Source organism: Pristis pectinata, chromosome 17 (genome assembly GCF_009764475.1).
Source record: "Pristis pectinata isolate sPriPec2 chromosome 17, sPriPec2.1.pri, whole genome shotgun sequence".
Lineage (NCBI taxonomy): Eukaryota > Metazoa > Chordata > Chondrichthyes > Rhinopristiformes > Pristidae > Pristis > Pristis pectinata.
Window position 1 is genome coordinate 32,802,685 of NC_067421.1, and position 18,774 is coordinate 32,821,458.

The 18,774-nt window shown below is 40.5% G+C and overlaps 2 protein-coding genes across 2 annotated transcripts in view; both read right to left on the reverse strand.

Moving 5' to 3' along the window:
- Positions 1 to 822: 822 nt before the first annotated feature.
- On the reverse strand, positions 823 to 7,119 carry rpl6 (ribosomal protein L6). Its single transcript, XM_052032090.1, has 6 exons — positions 6,905 to 7,119; positions 6,624 to 6,722; positions 5,993 to 6,136; positions 5,758 to 5,806; positions 4,249 to 4,433; positions 823 to 1,023 (listed from the first exon to the last, which is right to left on the reverse strand). Exons 1-6 carry the CDS (start codon positions 7,100 to 7,102, stop codon positions 871 to 873), a joined length of 828 nt encoding a protein of 275 aa, XP_051888050.1. The 5' UTR covers positions 7,103 to 7,119; the 3' UTR covers positions 823 to 870.
- Positions 7,120 to 12,473: 5,354 nt separating this feature from the next.
- acad11 (acyl-CoA dehydrogenase family, member 11) overlaps positions 12,474 to 18,774 on the reverse strand; it is a 47,001-nt gene continuing 40,700 nt past the window's right edge. Inside the window, 3 exon segments of the mRNA XM_052031804.1 lie at positions 12,474 to 13,122; positions 13,866 to 13,943; positions 16,801 to 16,944. Of these exon segments, the coding sequence (XP_051887764.1) occupies positions 12,967 to 13,122; positions 13,866 to 13,943; positions 16,801 to 16,944 (378 nt within the window). The 3' untranslated portion in view covers positions 12,474 to 12,966.

Here is an 18,774-nt window from a genome sequence, read left to right on the forward strand (position 1 = left end):
GAAAGATGTGGATGGTGAAGTTAGTTTTGCCCAACACATTATCAAAGGCAAGGGAAATAGAAACCAAAGACAAATACAATGGGATTTCTGTCTCTTTGTTCCCTTGTCCATTTCTGAAGGATCCTTGACCCAAAACAAAAGGCTAGCAAATAATTGCAAGGGGAGCAGAACACAAAATGGGAGGATATGCTTCAGTTATAGAGGGCATTGTTGTGATTGGAGTACAGTGTACAATAATGCTGTCCTCACCTACAGAAGAATGTTAATGCATTGGAAACAGTTTAAGAGGAGGTTTATTAATCTGATACCTGGAATGGACAGGTTATCTCACAAGGCTGGGCAGGCTAAGCTTGTCAAGAGTTTGTAAGATGCAACGCAATTGAAACAAGACTGAGATATCTAACAGGATAGATGTGGTGAGGATGTTTCATCTTGTGGGAGATCTAGGGGATCACCCATTCAAGACAAGTGAGGCAACGATTATATTTCTCAGAGTTAAGAGTTCTTGGAACTCTCTTCCTTACAGGACAGCAACAGCAGAATCTTTGGAAAAAATTTAAGGCAGAGCTAGATAAGTACTTGATAAGCCAAGGGGTGAAATGTTACCATGGGTAAATGGGAATGTAGAGTTGAGGTTACAAGATCTTATTAAGTGTCGTTTGAAGGGTCACAAGGCCAACTCCTGTTCTCAGTTTGTATGTCCATAAATTCCAACTAAATCTTATGATACTCTGCTGTGGAAAAGTAAACTATGCCCTTAATATCTCTAAAAACTGTAAAATGAAGCTAAACAAGTCTGAATAACATAATCCGAAAAACAGGTAAGTATTGAAATACCAGTTTTAATAAATGTCAACTTTTATGGCTTGCTTAGAAGACCAATTTATGTGGATAAACCCCCTTGGACAAATAGAACATGGAGTGGAGGTAACCACGGAGCTGTGGGACCTTTTTAATAACAGACATGAGTTGGCAATCCACAGCTTTCTGGTCTTTCTTCCGCTGTTCTGTTAACTGATATTTCTGTGAAGAAAGAAGAGGACAAAAGTGAGGCAGGGCAAAAGGTGTGTAAGGAAACAGCAATCTTATCATACAAACTTGGAACAAAAAGGCTTAAAGTAACATTGGATGTGAAGTGTGCGGTGGCCAGTTTAACAGTTTCAGCCTCCTCTAAGTGCACATCAGGCAGAGAACCTGTAATTACTGTTTCTGTTCCAATTGAGATGGAACCAAATTGATACTTCAAATTGCACTGTGCAACACTTAGAACTGTGCATTTAACACCAACAGCAATGCTATAGTTATTGTCTCTTAGCAAAATGCTACGAAGTATGCACTGCAGAAGTGTAAATCATCAGTTAGATTTTTAGGTTCAAGAACATTGTACCCAGCAACAGCCATTAAGCACAAGTACTGACTTTTAGGGTAATCAAACAGACAAGTTTACCTGTTTATGCACCCTACCTACTAACCAGACTCTTGATAAAAATTTAAAAGAGCCAGTGAGACAGTTTCCCATGACCATGGTACAGTACATTACATGCTTAATTCCTGGAAAACACTTATGCAGTAATTTCCATTATAGAAATTCCTCAAGTCAGTAATAAAACAGTTTAGTTGGTGGAACACACTTGAACTAAAACTTATCTATAGTTTACCAAAATGTGCTAATGGACTTTGTAGTTCCTCAGGACATTGCAAAACATTTGTTCTTTAAATATCTGTTGAAGTCTGATCACTATTGCAACATGCAGAAATACAACAGCTGATGTCCACACTGAACAGACAATCCATTTTTTTGTTTAATAAGTAGGCATTGGGTTACAACTGTCAATCCAAAACTCAGAAAAATTAGCTTCAAATGGTGATGAGGGATTTCTATATCCTCACAAGGTCAAATACAGGGCTTTAACAATTCAAAGAGGATACGTCTGGAGTATCAGCTCAGTTCTGCGCTCATGGCTCTGGAATAAGACTAAAATTAAAGACCTTATCTTGAGACCACATACTATCAATGAAATGATACAATCTACATCTGTGAAAAAACACATGAAACTGATCCAACTTTGATAAGTGCTTTGTCCAGGGTAGCTCATACTCAGTGGGATTCATCTCAATTTACAGAGTCACCATTTGTCCAGAAGTTTATCACAAATTCAAATCCTCCTTTTATGCAAGGTGTTGGTTGCTATGATGCAAAGTATTTCAGATTTACAACTTTTGCAAACCTTGGGATTAATCTTAGTTTTGTTGTTTGTCAATACTACTACAGTAAGCCTGATAGAAAACAGACCACCGAATGGGTTATGACGGTTGTTGCTGTTGCAAGCAAAAATTGTGGCAAATCATTGTTGAAGTCAACTTTTGACACAGAGTGTAGCTTGCATCCAGTGGGAACCACAAGGTAGCTGACCACATCCATTACAAAAACAATTACTTTAACCAACTTATCCAAAGTGCAGGGTGACAATAAGCAAAGTCTGTGCCCCACCTAAATAAAAGACTTGCCTCCCACTTCGCAAAAAGCTAGATGTCATTTATAGTGCTTTTTACAGCCAGTTAAGCACTTCTGAAATGTGGCAATTGTTGAAATGTTAATGTAAGAAATATGGCAGCTGATTTAAACATAGCAAACCACTATATATAGCAACATGCTTATCACTAGACTTTTTAAAAAATGATTAAAAATGGGTGCAAATAATATTAACCCCAGGACACCTGGATGAATCACCAGATGATTTACAAAATAATGCCATGGGGTCTTCCCAGTCTATGCATTGCTGATTGGACCTTAGTCTAACATTTCATTCAAATAATGCCTTCCTTTGCCAAGCAGCACTTCTACAGCACTGCAGTGGAATAGTAGCCTTGACTTTTGTGCCTTGTTTCTGGAGTTTATAGCTCGTACTTTTGACATAAGGTACCACCGATGCCATAGCAATACAGTTCCAAAAAAAGTGCTGTGCAACTGAAGGTGAAAACAAGAACCTCAGCTTTACTGTCATAAGCAAACACAATCTCAAGGACCTACATTGAAGACTATGCATGTTATTCTAGAGTCTGGTCAACATTCAACCCTCAATCAACATCATTAGAACAAATTATCCAGGCATGACCAGACTGCTGTTTCCAGGAGCTTCTTCTGCATCCTATTACAACTACACTTCAAAAAAAAAGTCATTAGTTGTCCACTGAGTGACTGGTCCCAAGACTATGACAGGCACCATGTAAACATACAAATCCCCCTCCATGTACACTGATGGCCAAGCATTCAGATATTAAAACTTCAGCCTGGAATGCCACAAGGGATTGAAAGGCAGCAGAGAAATGCAAATGCTTCCGTTTTGAAAAAAACAAAAAAAGACCCTTAGGGTAAAGCCCCTGCTTGTAATTGTCAGGCAGTATCAAGAGCAGAATTGATTGCAATACCAATATGTCCTCCAAACTACATCATGTCCACAGAGGTCTGACCACATACAACCAATTCTGACGTAAGGCCAGTGACCCGAAACATTAACTCAGTTTCTCTCTCTATAGATACTGCCTAACCTCATTTCCAGCATGGTCTTTATTTCAGATTTTCAGCATCTGCTGTGGTTTTGCTTTCCAAATGGCCAAGACAGCAGCACTAATCAGGAAGGGACAAATAATTCCACTTTGGTTTCTACAATTCCAGCTTTTCCAATAATTATTTCCATCTTCTACAAATAATTTACATGAAGATATAACTCACACAAACCAAACAACAGACCAATGTAGCATGGCCATCCATTCCCCTGACCACATGCAATGTTACAGTTTTCCAATAACTCTTGGAAATTGTTGTAATCTAATAATAAATGTGGTACAAATCATTAATGGGACTGTGATTCCAAAAAAGTATCAGCAAAAACTCCAAAATCTCAAGAAACTTTTCAGTTTCTGCCAAATGATGGAATCCAATGTAACTTGCTCTGGGCCCTTGGGGTTTGGGGAATGTTCCAATTTAAAGCATGGCAGGTAAACCACAGACTGCACACTCTGCCAGAGATAATTTAATCACATCCAAATGTACAGGCAAGGAGGAGAAAAACTGGGGCACCATGAAAAGGGCAGGAATAAAGCCAATCCATTTTTTCTACTAGGAAAGATTTGTAATGCAGCAAAAAGAACAGAAGGGATCTTAGAAACTCGAGTAGCAGCCATCAGGTATTATGCCTAACTAATGGTCACAAGAGCTGAAGTACCACAATACAGTGCAGTTGTTACCTCTTTCTCAGTGTCAAAGATCTCGCCTTCTTGGTGTTTGGGCCTGCGCAGCCTCTTCCTCTTGAAGTAGGAGTCAGTCAGGTGCTTGGGAATTTTCACGGTAGACACATCCATTTTTGTAGATGTTGCGATGACAAACTTCTGGTGAACCCTTCGCAGTGGGACACGGTTGAGAATCAGAGGACCTAATGCAAAAATTCAGAATCAGAAACAATCCTGATTAACACAAGCAAGCTGGAAAAGAAACACAAAAACCACAAGTTGTTGGTACAACTGAAGAATTAATAACTTTCAAAAATGTTGCAATATGCCTCAATTTTGTTTCAGCATGCTATATCACAAATGGGATTCTGATCTGGCCTGGTCCTTCAATTCCTCTCAACAGTTCTGTGCCCTAAAACGGATAGCCAAGTTGATATTCCAGGATAAAAGCGGCACTAATAAACACATTTATGAAATGCCTTCAGTTAAATGTCTCAAGGTATTTTATAAGAACATTATCAGGCAAAATTTAACAATCCTCAAAGGGAATAGAGCAGATGACCAAAATCTGGACGAAAGAGGCAGATGGTCAGGGGAAAAAAAAAGGGGATGAAATGGTAAGATTTAATGAGGGAATTGCAGGGCCCAGGAGCATGGCTGACAATTAAATCTCTGGCATACAGAATGAGAAGTGCAGGTATCTGAAGGTAGTTGACTGAAGTTGTTGTATACAGAAGAGCAAAGGCACAAGAAAATTTTAAAAGAATAAGCATTTTTAAAAATAGTGGAGTGCTTAACTAAGATCTAATGTAAATCTACGAACATGGGGATGATGGATAAACAGTCAGCAGTGCCTTGTTTGATGGAAAAGGAAGCCAGCCAGGAATTATGGAGTATTCAAATGTAGATTGAACAAGGGATGAGTGTTTCAGTGAATGAGGTGCAGCAAGGATCAAGTTAGCTAGCATTACATTGGTGTTTGCATGAAAATGTAGTTAGGAAATCACCCAGCATCAAGATTGTGACTCAGCTCAGGACCAGGTAAAGGAATGGAGTTGATGGCTGGAGAACCAAAGACAGCCTTTACAATAGTTTATTGCAAGAAATTTCAACTCATTCAGTACTGAATTTCAAAGAATCAGTGGGATAAATGAGTGTGGGGAGAGGTCAGAATAATTACTGGTAGGTTTCAAAAAATGAATTGGTATTTTTGCAACACTTGATATCCAAAACATGGCATATGAAGTGGTACAAAAATACCATTTCCTGAAATATTATTGTAATAGGCTTCAAGAGCAAAATTAGTTCAAAGACTCATGAAATCCCTTCCAAACTGTTTTGTATGTTTGCATGGAAGTTGTAATTACAAACACGAATGCAAACATAATTCCCGGTTAGAAGACATGCCATATATAAAATACCTCTAGGTATAATTATTTCAAAAATGCAATCCCATTAAGACCTTTCTTCAATTGTCCACAACAGATGAAATTTAAGCGATAATGCCATTGAAGGGACTGTACTCACCAGAGACCAGCAGCAGGCCACTATCGAGCTGCTTCAGGAAAACCACACGCTGCAAAGTAAATAAAAGTCCCTATGAAAAAAGTTGTCCATCAACTAAATTTAAAAATTATTCCCCCATGCCAAAATGGGAAAAAAAATTAACTTGTGAACAAAACCTCATATTTCCTAGCCATTTTTTACTCCAGAATTTCAGACTCCAGCTACTTTTATTGATCAGTAAATTCACAGCCTCTACCTTACACCTGTGACGACCAGTCAGCAGGATAAGGACCGTTCCTGGGGTGATGGATTTTCGCAGACGTCTTTTGTGCTGACTGAAAGGTTTGTTGCCATGGCTAAGTCTTTTGCGGGGAACATCTTCAGTGGGGTAATACCGTGGCTGGAAAACACAAAACAAATGTACAGAATTTGTAAGTGACTGCACAGTACATTTATGTCCCACAAAATCCCCTTCTTTGCACCCAAGCCCAATCCTGTCTGCCCTGACATTTACATGTACCAGTAAGGATCATGTAATAACAAGTAGCAGAAAACATTACTTTTTTTTATATAGTGAAATGTATACAACCATTGCCCTAACTAGGGGGTGATTAGTAAAATTAAGAGACTATGGATTGAACCCAACCACAAGATAAATTACCAAATTTATGTAAGTGACAGATAATCAAAACCACAGCTAAACTCTAATTTTGTTCCGCAGCATTTCCCTTAGGGGAAGGAAAATCACCTGGGTGCTGCAAGAATTCTCAGCATTGCACAAAGGCCTCGTCATAATATGGTTTGAAACAAAACTAACAAAGTGGGGGCCCTCCTGCTCCAGTGTCCCAATTTTTAAAAAAATCTCAAAACAGAAGGGCTTCTGTTACCATTTTGCGGATTTTGACAACTCGAGTACCGCCATTCTTGTCTCCCCCAACAGGTTTGGTGATGGTGAAGGGCTTCTTTTCCTTCAACTTCTTCTCAATCTGAAGGAGGAATGAGATAAGCATTTAATTTTAATCACAAAACATGCAAAAAGGCATACAGAACTGGATGCAAAAATCAGGTATAACAATTTGGATTCAATTTGTTTTGGGTGCCAAAGCAGCATACTTGACACTGTATAACACAGGTTTTTGGAGCACCTTCAGATCTTCTTTCTGCTTACCTTGGTTTCAGGAGCCTTGTACTTGCGCTTGTACATGGCCCTTCTGGCAAACATGGCAGAACAGGAATATCTGCCAATGCCACGGGCCAGTACAGGGTTGCGGCTACAATGGCGGCGTGGTTTCTTCTGTTCTTTTTTATCACCTGCCACTGGTTCCTTTTTCTCCCCTGCTGCTGGTTCCTTTGTTTCCCCTGCCATCTACCAAAAAGATAAAGGGCTTTAGAACATGTATGCTAGTGCATGAAATAACATGAAACTGATGTGGGCTTGCATCCCCCGGTAAATCAACAGGACCAAAGTGATATTGGGAATTTAGCTTCCAACCTGCAAATTACAGCCCAATTCATTAAAATAGTCGTAATACCAAAATAAGACCTTTGACATCTAAGATTTAACACATTACAGCCCAGACAATTGAGTAACCAGTTGCCAGAGAAACAGATTTAAAGTAGTATCTTAAATGATAGAAAACAACCAGATGGATTGGTTTGCAATGAGCCAACAGGATGATTAAAAGCAACCTTCTGCTTTAGACCGCTAATACTGTCACTGCTCTGCTCACTTCTAAAGTCCCACATGTCATCCTTCTTTGCAGTAAAGGTAAATGAGCAAATTTTACTCGTTGTAATACAACAAGCTGCCCATCTAGAGAACGTGGTGATGATGATGCAGACAGATAATATTCATACAAGCAATAAGAGATTACCCATTCACCGAATGGGTAATCAACCAATGTTAAAAAAAATCACTGATTATTCAGAGTAGAAAGTGGAACCGTACAAGTGTCACCACAGAATTCATTTGGATAAATTGGTCCCACGGTTGTTGAAAAATAATAAACCATAAAGGAGCAAGAGCGACTGTTCTAGTTCACCCACTGCCCGTCGCTGGGAGAAGTAACGAAGGCCAGGCCCAGGCTCGGCTGTAGCTCCGGCCAACCCCATGCAACGGGACAGCCGGCCCTGGCTAACTCCTACTCTCCGCCAAGTCCTCTCCCTGATATACAGACGGCCCGGCCTCAGGTGTCCCCGCTGACGTTTTCCAGCCCAGTACCAAGCCCAGAGGCGGCAATGCGCGGCTTTTGGCTCAGGTCCCGCCGAGCTCTGCCGGCTCCTCCGCCGCATCCAACAAAACACCCCCCAAAACAGCAGCTTAAATCCGCCTCAACGAGAAATATCGGCTGATCCCAACAGATAACACCCTGGGATATGTTTTTCGTGCGTTATTTGATGTGAACAAAGCTGCCCCGTCCCGATGGAAGCCGATGTCCGGCCCTCCCGCTTCACCACCAACGCCGCCATTCTTACCTTAACTCTAAAGGAAGGGCCTAACATCCGGGCCACCGTGGTATTAACGTCTCCTGGCTGCGTCACACCACATCCGGCAAGGACCTGCAAGGCACTTTGGGAGTTGTAGTCAACCCAGCTGCACTTTCACTCAGTTGTTTACTTGTTTTGGACTTGGCACGAAAATGTTGTACTTCTGAACTATTTAGCTATATTATTACTCAGAACATAGAACAGTACAGCACAGAAACAGACCCTTCAGTCCACCATGTCTGTGCCATTTATGTTAATTTAAGTTTCTGCAATTTATGTTTGTCATGTACTGAGCTGTGGCAGCAAAGAGCTGATCTTCATAGCATTTATACCCTGGGTCTGTATGCCCATGACAATAAACTCGAATTTGACCACGATGCAAATCTAAACTAATCCCATCTGTCTGCACATGGTCCGCATTCCGATATTCCCTGCATATTTGTGTTTCTAAAGCCCTTCTGTAGCAGTTCTTCTAGATTGAGGATGACTTGCTTCGACCCCAGTTTTGTGGGTTGTGAGGTGGCCAGTGAGGTCAGTTTGGGACTTGTGTACTCTTACAGATGGGGCAGGTGGTAGCTGATGGGAAAATAGGAGGGTAGTTTGTAAGGTGGTCCACTCTTACTGTCTTTTACATCAGGCTTCTGTGTGCTCCTGATGTACGACTTAAGATTCTCCATGCCATCCCAAATGCTCCTTCTCCACCTTGAACAGTCATTGGCCAGGAATTCCCAGGAGTCTGTTTCTCAAGGAGGCTTTGAACCCATACTTAAATCTTTTCCTTAGTACAGCCAGATACAACCTCACCCTATCACTGCAATTTTTGGATTACCAAGGATAAAGTCTGGCCATTTATCTGCTTCCGCTTACCATATGATTGCCTTTGTTACATTAATGGCGAAACAATCCATTTTGCTTAAATGGAAGGATCCAATACCCCCTACTACTTTTCAATGGTTCTCTCAAACTATATCATGTTTAAACTTGGAAAAAATTAGGAGTGGTACTGTTGATCCTTCGCTTAAATTTGAAGATATTTGGAGCCCATTTATTCAATATTTTCACATGATACAGATGCCTTTTCAATAACTTTTCAATTTAGAGGAACGGGGTTGACGACATAATATTGCTCTGTTTCTATTGAGAAATGTCAGTCCAGTCTTTTTTTTCTTTTTTTTTGTCTTTTTAAAAAATTTTTTTTCAATTTGGTTTGATATATTGTTTATAATTTTTCTTACTGATTTGGGGATTTGTTTTCCTTTCTTTTACATACACAATAAATCTTTTTCTTTCCTTTCTTTTATATTATATTCATTTACTAAGAGATCGTGGGATCTACAGTTTTTTTTATATTTTACTATTCTTTATGATTATCTATGCCATGATTGTTCTCCTGATCTCTTTGCATTACATGCACAAACATCGATGTTATATATTAATCTGTATTAATTTGGAAACTAATAAAAAGATTGAAAAAGAAAGAAAGTATAGCCGGTAATCTCTTCCTGTGACAGAACTCGGAATATGCTAGGGAGTCTGGGTTTAAGTTGTGAAGGAACAATGTGGCTGTATTTTACCAAGTACTTGATTTTGTGACTTTTGCTTCTGGGACTTGGGGGTGAAAGTAGGCCACAGAAATCACAGTTCCAAGAATATTAGGTGAAATTAGTTGAGACACTTCATCTAACTGCTGTCAGGCCAAAGTCTCAAACAGAACTAATAGGGAGCAGGCATGGTAGTGTAGCAGTTAGCGTAACGCTTTACAGCACCAGCAACCTGGGTTCAATTCCAGCTGCTGTCTGTAAGGAGTTTGTACGTTCTCCCCGTGTCTGCGTGGGTTTCCTCCGGGTGCTCTGGTTTCCTCCCACATTCCAAAGACGTATGGGTTAGGAAGTTGTGGGCATGCTATGTTGGCGCCGGAAGCGTGGCGACACTTGTGGGCTGCCTCCAGAACACTCTACGCAAAAGATGAATTTCACTGTGTGTTTCGATGTACATGTGACTAGTAAAGATATCTTGTCTTATTTAGGCAATCTGCTTCAAGACCAAAATGTGACTTTTAAAAATGGAAAATGCAATCCTGTGAAAACAAGGATGAAAATTTTGAAATCAATATTTTGCTTAACATAGGTGGTTAATATGGGTGAGTGAGGAGAAGTGTGAACAGGACAGTATGAGTTAGGATACAGATAGCAGAGTTTGGGATGTGATCTTCCAATTCTCAAAACCAACCGCGTTCACTCATGATGCTATCAATAGTCCTATAAATAAAGCTTATGCTAGAAACTGAGTGCTATTTATACCTAACATTTTCTGTGGGATTTATATGAATACTTACATAGCTTCCTCAGCTAGAGCATACAAAGGTTATAAATATGTTATCCTTATTTGTTGGCTTCTTTATATCAGTGGATTTGGATGTACAAGTTCAAAATCTGTGGACGATATCAAATTGGAGTGTATAGTCAAGCAGGGAAGGACTGTGGCAAAGTAGACAGAGACTTTAATAAATTTGCCACCTGGGTATATATTTGACAAATTAATTTCAATCTAGATGAAAATAAGGTGATGCATTTTAGAGAGAAGATGAATGTGTTTATTATCAAAAAATGCTTCGTGTGCACAGATCAAAATCAAGGTAACCTGTGGTAGATTGAAAACCATGTATTAGACTTTGTCTAGACCACATGTCTAGTAGGGCAAACCTCCACTTGGCTTGCATATGACCCCCAGGTCTTAAATGAATTTTTGGGCTTGCAGTTAGTTCTGTGATGAAGGTGGTTCTGCAGCTCATGCCACCATGAAATGGGGTTTGAAATTTCTCACATTGCTGAAGCCTCTCGGATTACTACTCCAAGACCTCTACTTCCATCTCTTTGAACAGGGTGAATCAGAGTCCAACAGGCAGTCCTGAAATCCAGTTCAAAACGTGGCAAAAATCACAGTGGACTTTTTTCCCCTCTCATTTCTATTTGTCCTGCATGCCACTAAACCTGTATTGAAAGTAGCTCAAAATCAATCACGTCCATGGAGTGCTTGGCATGGGAAATGACACAGAGGTGCAATTAGGGTATACTTTATGAAATAAAAACAAATCAAAGCATTTCAAATCAAATCAAAAACAAATCAACACTGTCAGTCAATCAGTTGGACACAAGATGGAGCATATGACTGGTCACACAAGTAAGTCTATTAGCCTTGACCCAAAACGTCGACTGTCTGTTTCCCTCCATTGATGCTGCCAGACCTGCTGAGTTCCTCCAGCATCTTGCGTGTTGCTATTATACTGTAAAGTCAATTCATTGAAAAAAGACAGTCTTTTAAAGAGCAGAGGAAACAAACTGTGACTATAAGAACAAAGCTTCCCAATAAAAGCAGGGTAATTTCTCCACATTTCAGGAACAGCTTCTTTCCCTCCTCCATCAGATTTCTGAACAGTCCATGAACACTATCTCATTATTCCTCTTTTGCACTATTTATTTTTTGTAACTTATAGTGATGTTTATGCCTTTACGTCTTGCACTGTACTGCTGCCACAAAACAACAAATTTCATGACATATGTCAGTGATAATAAACCTGATTCTGAGAAAAATTGTAGTAGGTAGAGGATAGATTATGTATCAGCTCCCAAAATTCCAAACATCGTAGAACAGTTCCTGTAGATTGAAAGGTAACAAATGTAACCCCACAATTTAACAAAGGAGGGAGAATGGCAAAATCTAATTACAGTGTTAAGGAAATGGCACCAGTGCACTTAGAAAATAATAATAGTGGAATTGCACAGAGTCGATATGGATTTATGAAAGGGAAATCTGTTGGAGTTTTAGTTAGTAGAATAGATAAGGGGGAACTGTTGATGTGATGAGAGACTGGAACCTTGCAAGAATTTGCAGCATTCACAAACAAGGTGTGAGGGAATGGTGGGAAGATGAAGTAAAATTAGTTAAAACAATCAAAGCTGTGCATTTGTTATTTGGATTTGTGTTATATCCATACCATATTTCATCACCTGCAAATATGAGTACTGATTCCCATTTTCCAAATAACTCCAACATGTTTTTGTTAAATGGAAACTTGTATTAAGATCTAAAATTATTTACATCTGAAGATATTTTACAGCCTTAAATTTAATATTTCATTCCTTGTTCCCTCGTGTATTTACCAGAGGAATGCAAATCAGCAAGCCGTTCGTGCCTTCAAGTCAAGAACAAAATGAGACACAAACAAATACACTGAAAACATCCAATATTTAAAGAAATAAATTTTAATCTTTTTAAAAATCTACACTGATTTTGGACTATCTTCCAGTGGACACAGCAGGGAAAAAAAGATTAGTAGGCCTTACTATCATTCACCCAATGATTCTGCAAACTCATCAAATCAACTGAGCAAATTGTAACTTAACCAGCTCATGCTTTTCACTTTAGTAGCTGTGCCACACTATCCCCTTGATACCATATACTCCATGGTACAAAGTGGCCCCCTTAACAGCTGTTTGAAAGAATGGTAACAAACTATTTGCAGATTGTTCTCATCTATTCTTGATGAGAGAATGAAATGTTGAGGGATTATGTAAAAATACTAAGACAATTGGCCTTGTTGCTAACTACAAAGCAATATCACAGATATAATTGTAATTTCATTTGTATACATTATAGGCTCAAAGAGTATGTTAGTGATTGTTCTGTTGTGTACATTATAGGTTCAAAATGCAGGTGAGCGATTGATCTGTTCAGTGCCAGTATTCAGTGGTTCCATGCGGTGCCTCCCTGTTTCAATTCAAGCTTGGCAACCAATCTCCTATGAACCTCATCTGGACCATCAGCAATTCGCAATGCACGTGCCTGGACAAAAAACTGAGCTAATGGGTAGTTATCGCTGAAACCAGCTGCTCCAAAGGCCTGAAAAGTATAGAAATAAAGAGTCAGCAAACACAGAGTTAAATGATAGAGGAACTAAGCTGGGAAACCATTGAGAGGAAAAAGGAAAAAATGAAGTAAATGACACCTGCTCTGGCTGGAGGTGCTCACAATAATCAAATGATCTCTCTCCTCACACCACTCAATATGGAAATACTCTGCTCTTAGAAGATGCTATCCAACAACACACCCCATGACCACAAAAAATCCTAATTACATTGCATAGATCAGAGCGTCAGAGCTTTGGAGTTTTTTTGGCATCCCTGCATCATGCAAACTATGATCCTGGAATGTAAACCCCCAACTTCAACACAGCCCTGAGTTTCTTAATTAAAGCTTCAATATGTTTTCCAGACACTTCAAAGGAAGGGATAAGCTTGATCCATCACATAAACCTCTGGTACTTTACTCAGAGTGAAGGACATACCTTACCAGGCTAGTTTTATGCAGGAGATTAAGGATTTTCCAGTTCTTACAGACCGGATGCTGTATATGTGCAAACAAGTGATGATGTTTAAAGGCAACCTGCAATGAGATTTTGTTACGAATCACTTCTAACCTAAGGCTTACACAGGCACTTTGGCAGGAAAAGCATTGGCTACAACCCAGGTAGAAAAAAGGGAAATCATTTTCTGTAAGTTTTATTTTGATCCAAAAGGCTTAAGCTTGAATTAAAGGATGGAAATATCAATTCATCATTTGTTCCACACACAAGCCACACTCACCTGGATGGCACGATCAGTAACTTGTACTGCCATCTTTGGTGTTACCAGTTTAATCATTGAGATCGCAGAAGCTGCTTCCTGCAGTGATAAATATTGCATCAAGCATAAACAAGAATCAAGACAATCAGATGCAATATACAGAAAATTAGCCTGATAGATAATGCTCAACAACTCCATCTGTAATCTGTTAAGCAGCAATAACTTAAAAATTGGCATCTTAACTTATGACCAATGTCATTATTTTGATAAAGATTTAAAAGAGTAGTACCGTACTGGTGGTATGAGCCCACAATAAAGTGGAGGACAAGTTATTTGACAAGGTAGCACATAAAGCATTACTCAATAATGTATCAGATCTCCTAAGACATCCTCACTCATGGTCTAATGCATGTTTGGTTAGGACACTGCTGCTAATTCTAGGCGGATATTATAAACCAAACAAGTATTATTTTAGTGATTGTATTCTAGCAATAACCAGCCCCACGAGATTCAACACCCCACAGTCTGAGGTGAAATGGATTATTTATTCAAACAAATTCATGAGCTGGAACAGAGGAACTGCATGCACGTGAGCATGCCAAGGAACTAGGTGGCATTAAGAACATGTATGTGCAAGTCCCAAGTGAAAACATTAAAATTGAGAGTTCAAGTGAAGTGAATTGTTGGCACATCTTCAAATCTAGCGAACTACAATGTTCACAATGAGGCCTGATCGGGTGACTGCAGAGCACATGCATTGAGTCTGCATGAGCAACCTTGAGCTTCCAGTTGCCTGCCACTTTAATTGTCCATCCCACCCCTACTCTGACCTGTCTGTCTGTAGCCTCTTGGACTGTTGTACAGAGGCCCGATACAAGCTTGAGGGACAGCTCCTTATCTTCTGTCTGACGATATTGCAGCCTTCCAGACTCTGTATCAAATTCTACAACTTCAGGTAACTCGCTTTCTCTGTCTGTATCAGAACTTGTCATTGGCTCATACTTTTGTCTCCACTGGCAAAGCCTGACCTGCTGGACTCATCCTACAGTCCTGAATTTTGCAAATTTTTACATCTCTTTGTATTCCCACTCTTTAGCTGTCCTCACTTTATGGCTTTTATTTGCTTTTTCTCTTTCTAACTGCCCTCATTAACCCTTTGATGTGATCACCTCTACAACTTATCCCCTGGCAACCCTGGCCTCACCTTAAATATTTTGTTTGTCCTATCTATTGCTCCATTACCTTCTCTTCAACTTTTACTCTCTTTCCCAGTTCTGACGAAGGGTCTTCCACAGGAAAAGTTACCTCTGTTTCTCCTTCCACCAAAGCTGCCTGACCTGCAGATGCCAAGGCCCCAAATTCTGGCAATCTCTTCCCTGAACCTCCACCCTTCTGCTTCTCTTTCTGTCTTGACACTTATTAAAACCCATCTCTATCAGTCAGTTTTTATACATGCACCCAAGCATCTTCTTTCATGGCTCATTTTTGTTTTGTTTGATAACATTCCTGGGAATCACCTTGGAATGTTTTGCTAAGTTGAGGGCCCTTTGTCAAGGGCAGGTCCTGCCTTACGAGCCTGATTGAAATTTTTGAGGATGTGACTAAGCACATCGATGAAGGGAGAGCAGTCGATATGGATTTCAGCAAGGTGTTTGATAAGGTACCCCATGCGAGGCTTATGGAGAAGGTGAGGAGACATGGGATCCAATGGGACATTGCAGTGTGGATCCAGAACTGGCTGGCCCACAGAAGGCAAAGAGTGGTTGTTGAAGGGTCATATTCTGAGTGGAGGTCGGTGACCAGTGGTGTACCTCAGGGATCTGCACTGGGACCCTTACTATTTGTGATTTTTATAAATGACCTGGATGACGAAGTGGAGGGGTGGGTTAGTAAGTTTGCGGATGACACGAAGGTTGGGGGTGTTGTGGATAGTTTGGAGGGCTGTCAGAGGTTACAGAGGGATATAGATAGGATGCAGAGTTGAGCTGAGAAGTGGCAGATGCAGTTCAACCCAGATAAATGTGAAGTGGTTCATTTCGGTAGGTCAAATATGTTGGCGGAATATAGTCTTAATGGTAGGACTCTTGGCAGTGTGGAGGATCAGAGGGATCTTGGGGTCCGAGTCCATAGGACGCTCAAAGTGGCGGTGCAGGTTGACTCTGTGGTTACGAAGGCATATGGTGTATTGTCCTTCATCATTCTGGGAATTGAATTTAGGAACCGGGAGGTATTGTTGCAGCTATATAGGTCCCTGGTCAGACCCCACTTGGAGTACTGTGCTCAGTTCTGGTCGCCTCACGACAGGAAAGATGTGGAAGCCATAGAGAGGGTACAGAGGAGATTTACAAGGATGTTGCCTGGGATGCGGAGCATGACTTATGAAAGCAGGTTGAGGGAACTCGGCCTTTTCTTCTTGGAGAGACGGAGGATGAGGGGGGACCTGATAGAGGTATATAAGATGATGAGAGGTATTGATAGGGTAGATAGTCAGAGGCTTTTCCCCTGGGCTGAATTGGTGGCCACAAGAGGACATAGGTTTCAGGTGCTGGGGAGTAGATATAGAGGAGCTGTCAGGGGTAAGTTTTTTACTCAGAGAGTGGTGAGTGTGTGGAATGGGCTGCCGGAGATGGTGGTGGAGGCTGATACAATAGGGTCTTTCAAGAGACTGTTAGATCGGTATATGGAGCTGAGTAAAATAGAGGGCTATGGGTAAGCCTAGTAATTTCTAGGGTAGGGACATGTTCGGCACAGCTTTGTGGGCCGAAGGGCCTGAATTGTGCTGTAATTGTTCTATGTTCTATGTTAAAGGCACTGCAGAAAATTTAAGTTGTTGTTATTGGTACCAGTGAGGACACTTTACAACATGACATAAGTCATAATTGTGAAAAAACAGACCCGCTGCATTCTGATCAGTTGAAACTGAGATGCAAATGGATCAGCTTCAGTGAGCCTTTACCTTGTTTCCCACAGTATCCATCAGATGGGCAGTTTTGAGCACCAGCAACCATGCTTGCTCGATCTCAATCCGGGAGTTAGCAATGTCTGCCTTGATAGTGTCCTGCTCAGCTAATGACTTCCCAAAGACCATTCTTGTCTTTACCTATGTACAGGTGGTGAGAGGTTAGAAAACAAGTTTACAGTCTTCAATGCATTACTGCATTCCTGTTGTAATGATGCAGATAGTAGCAGCTAAGAGATTAGGCCTATGTATTTTATATTTGTAGGCTGTTTGAATGGAATGTATGAGCCACACATGAAGTGTAAATCATTCTTCCCATTAACCTATAGGTATCAGAACTACTGCTACTAATATGATCTTATGTCTTTTTTAGCTTTTATTTATTGAGGCCAAGAACAATTCTTTGCAAATCTCCAAAAACACTAGTGTGAACAGAACAGCTTGGAAGTAAGCAATAAAAATAGAGTATATAAAATTAAAAAATTAAATTTAAAAAAAAGAGGTGCCGCCTGGGCTGTGTGGCTTATACTTATGGGGTTTATTGGTCATCAGTGGACCATAATTTGGGCCATCCAAGTTTGGAGGATCCAAACTGGAAATCCACATATTGATCAAATAAAGTCATCAGTCCCCCGGCTTTCCATACCTCAAATTTCCAGCAGGTTCAGACACTCACGTGTCATCCCCACAACATTCTGGTGGAAGCTGTAAGGAGCAAGTCATTAGTTCTCTCCTCCACAGCAGGAAAGACAGGTTTACAATTCTCCAGCATTTTACTTTTTACTTTCCTGGTAGGGTACAATTAAACTGGGTTAGATGGAAGGAGGAGAGGAGAGGAGGATGGAAAGAAGTTTCAGACCATTTTCATTATGCATTTATATAATAGAAGATGATTCAAAATAATACTTCACTGACCAGTTTATATGCAGTAAAAACATTGAGCTTTACAATGTCTATCATTATTAATAAGTATTTACCAAACGGTACTTCTTGCAATCACTAATTCCATCTACAAGGTTTGCAGCATGATACCACCGTTGTAGGCCGTATCTCAAATAAAGATGAGTCAGAGTTCAGGAAGGAGATAGAGAGCTTGGTGACATGGTGTCATGACAACAACCTTTCCCTCCAATGTCAGCAAAACAAAAGAGCTGGTCATTGACTTCAGGAAAGGGGCTGGTACATGCACCTGTCTACATCAATGGAAGTGAGGTCAAGAAGGTTGAGAGCTTCAAGCCCCTTGGAATGAACATGACCAATAGCCTATTCTGGTCATGTAAATGCACGGCCAAGAAAGCCCCACCAGCACCTCTAATTCCTCAGGAGGCTAAAGAAATTTGGTATGTCCCCGTTGACACTCATCAACCTTTATCAATGCACCATAGAAAGCATCCTATCTGGATGCATCACGGCTTGGTATGGCAACTGATTTGCCCGGGACCACAAGAAAATTGCAGAGAGTCATGGACACAGCCCAGCACATCACAGAAACCACTCCTCCCCCTCCATGGACTCTGTCTATACCTCTCGCTGCCTTGGTGAAGCAGCCAGCACAATCAAAGACCCCACCCACCTGGCTCATTCTCTCTTCTCCCCTCTCCCATCAGGCAGGAGATACAGGAGCCTGAGGGCACATACCACCAGGCTCAAGGACAACTTCTATCTCACTGTGATAAGACTATTGAATAGTTCCCTTATACAATGAAATGGACTCTTTACCTCACAATCTACCTTGTTATCACCTTGCACCTTATTGTCTACCTGCAATGCACTTCCCTGTAGCTGTGACACTTTACTCGTATTCTCTTATTGTTTTTAACCCTGTACTAACTTCAATGCACTGTGTAATGAATGTGATCTGTCCGAACGGTGTATGCAAGACAAGTTTTTCACTGTACCTCGGTACAAGTGACAATAATAAACCAATACCAATACAAAGTGTTAAATGTGGAAACCTTGCCTTACTCTTCC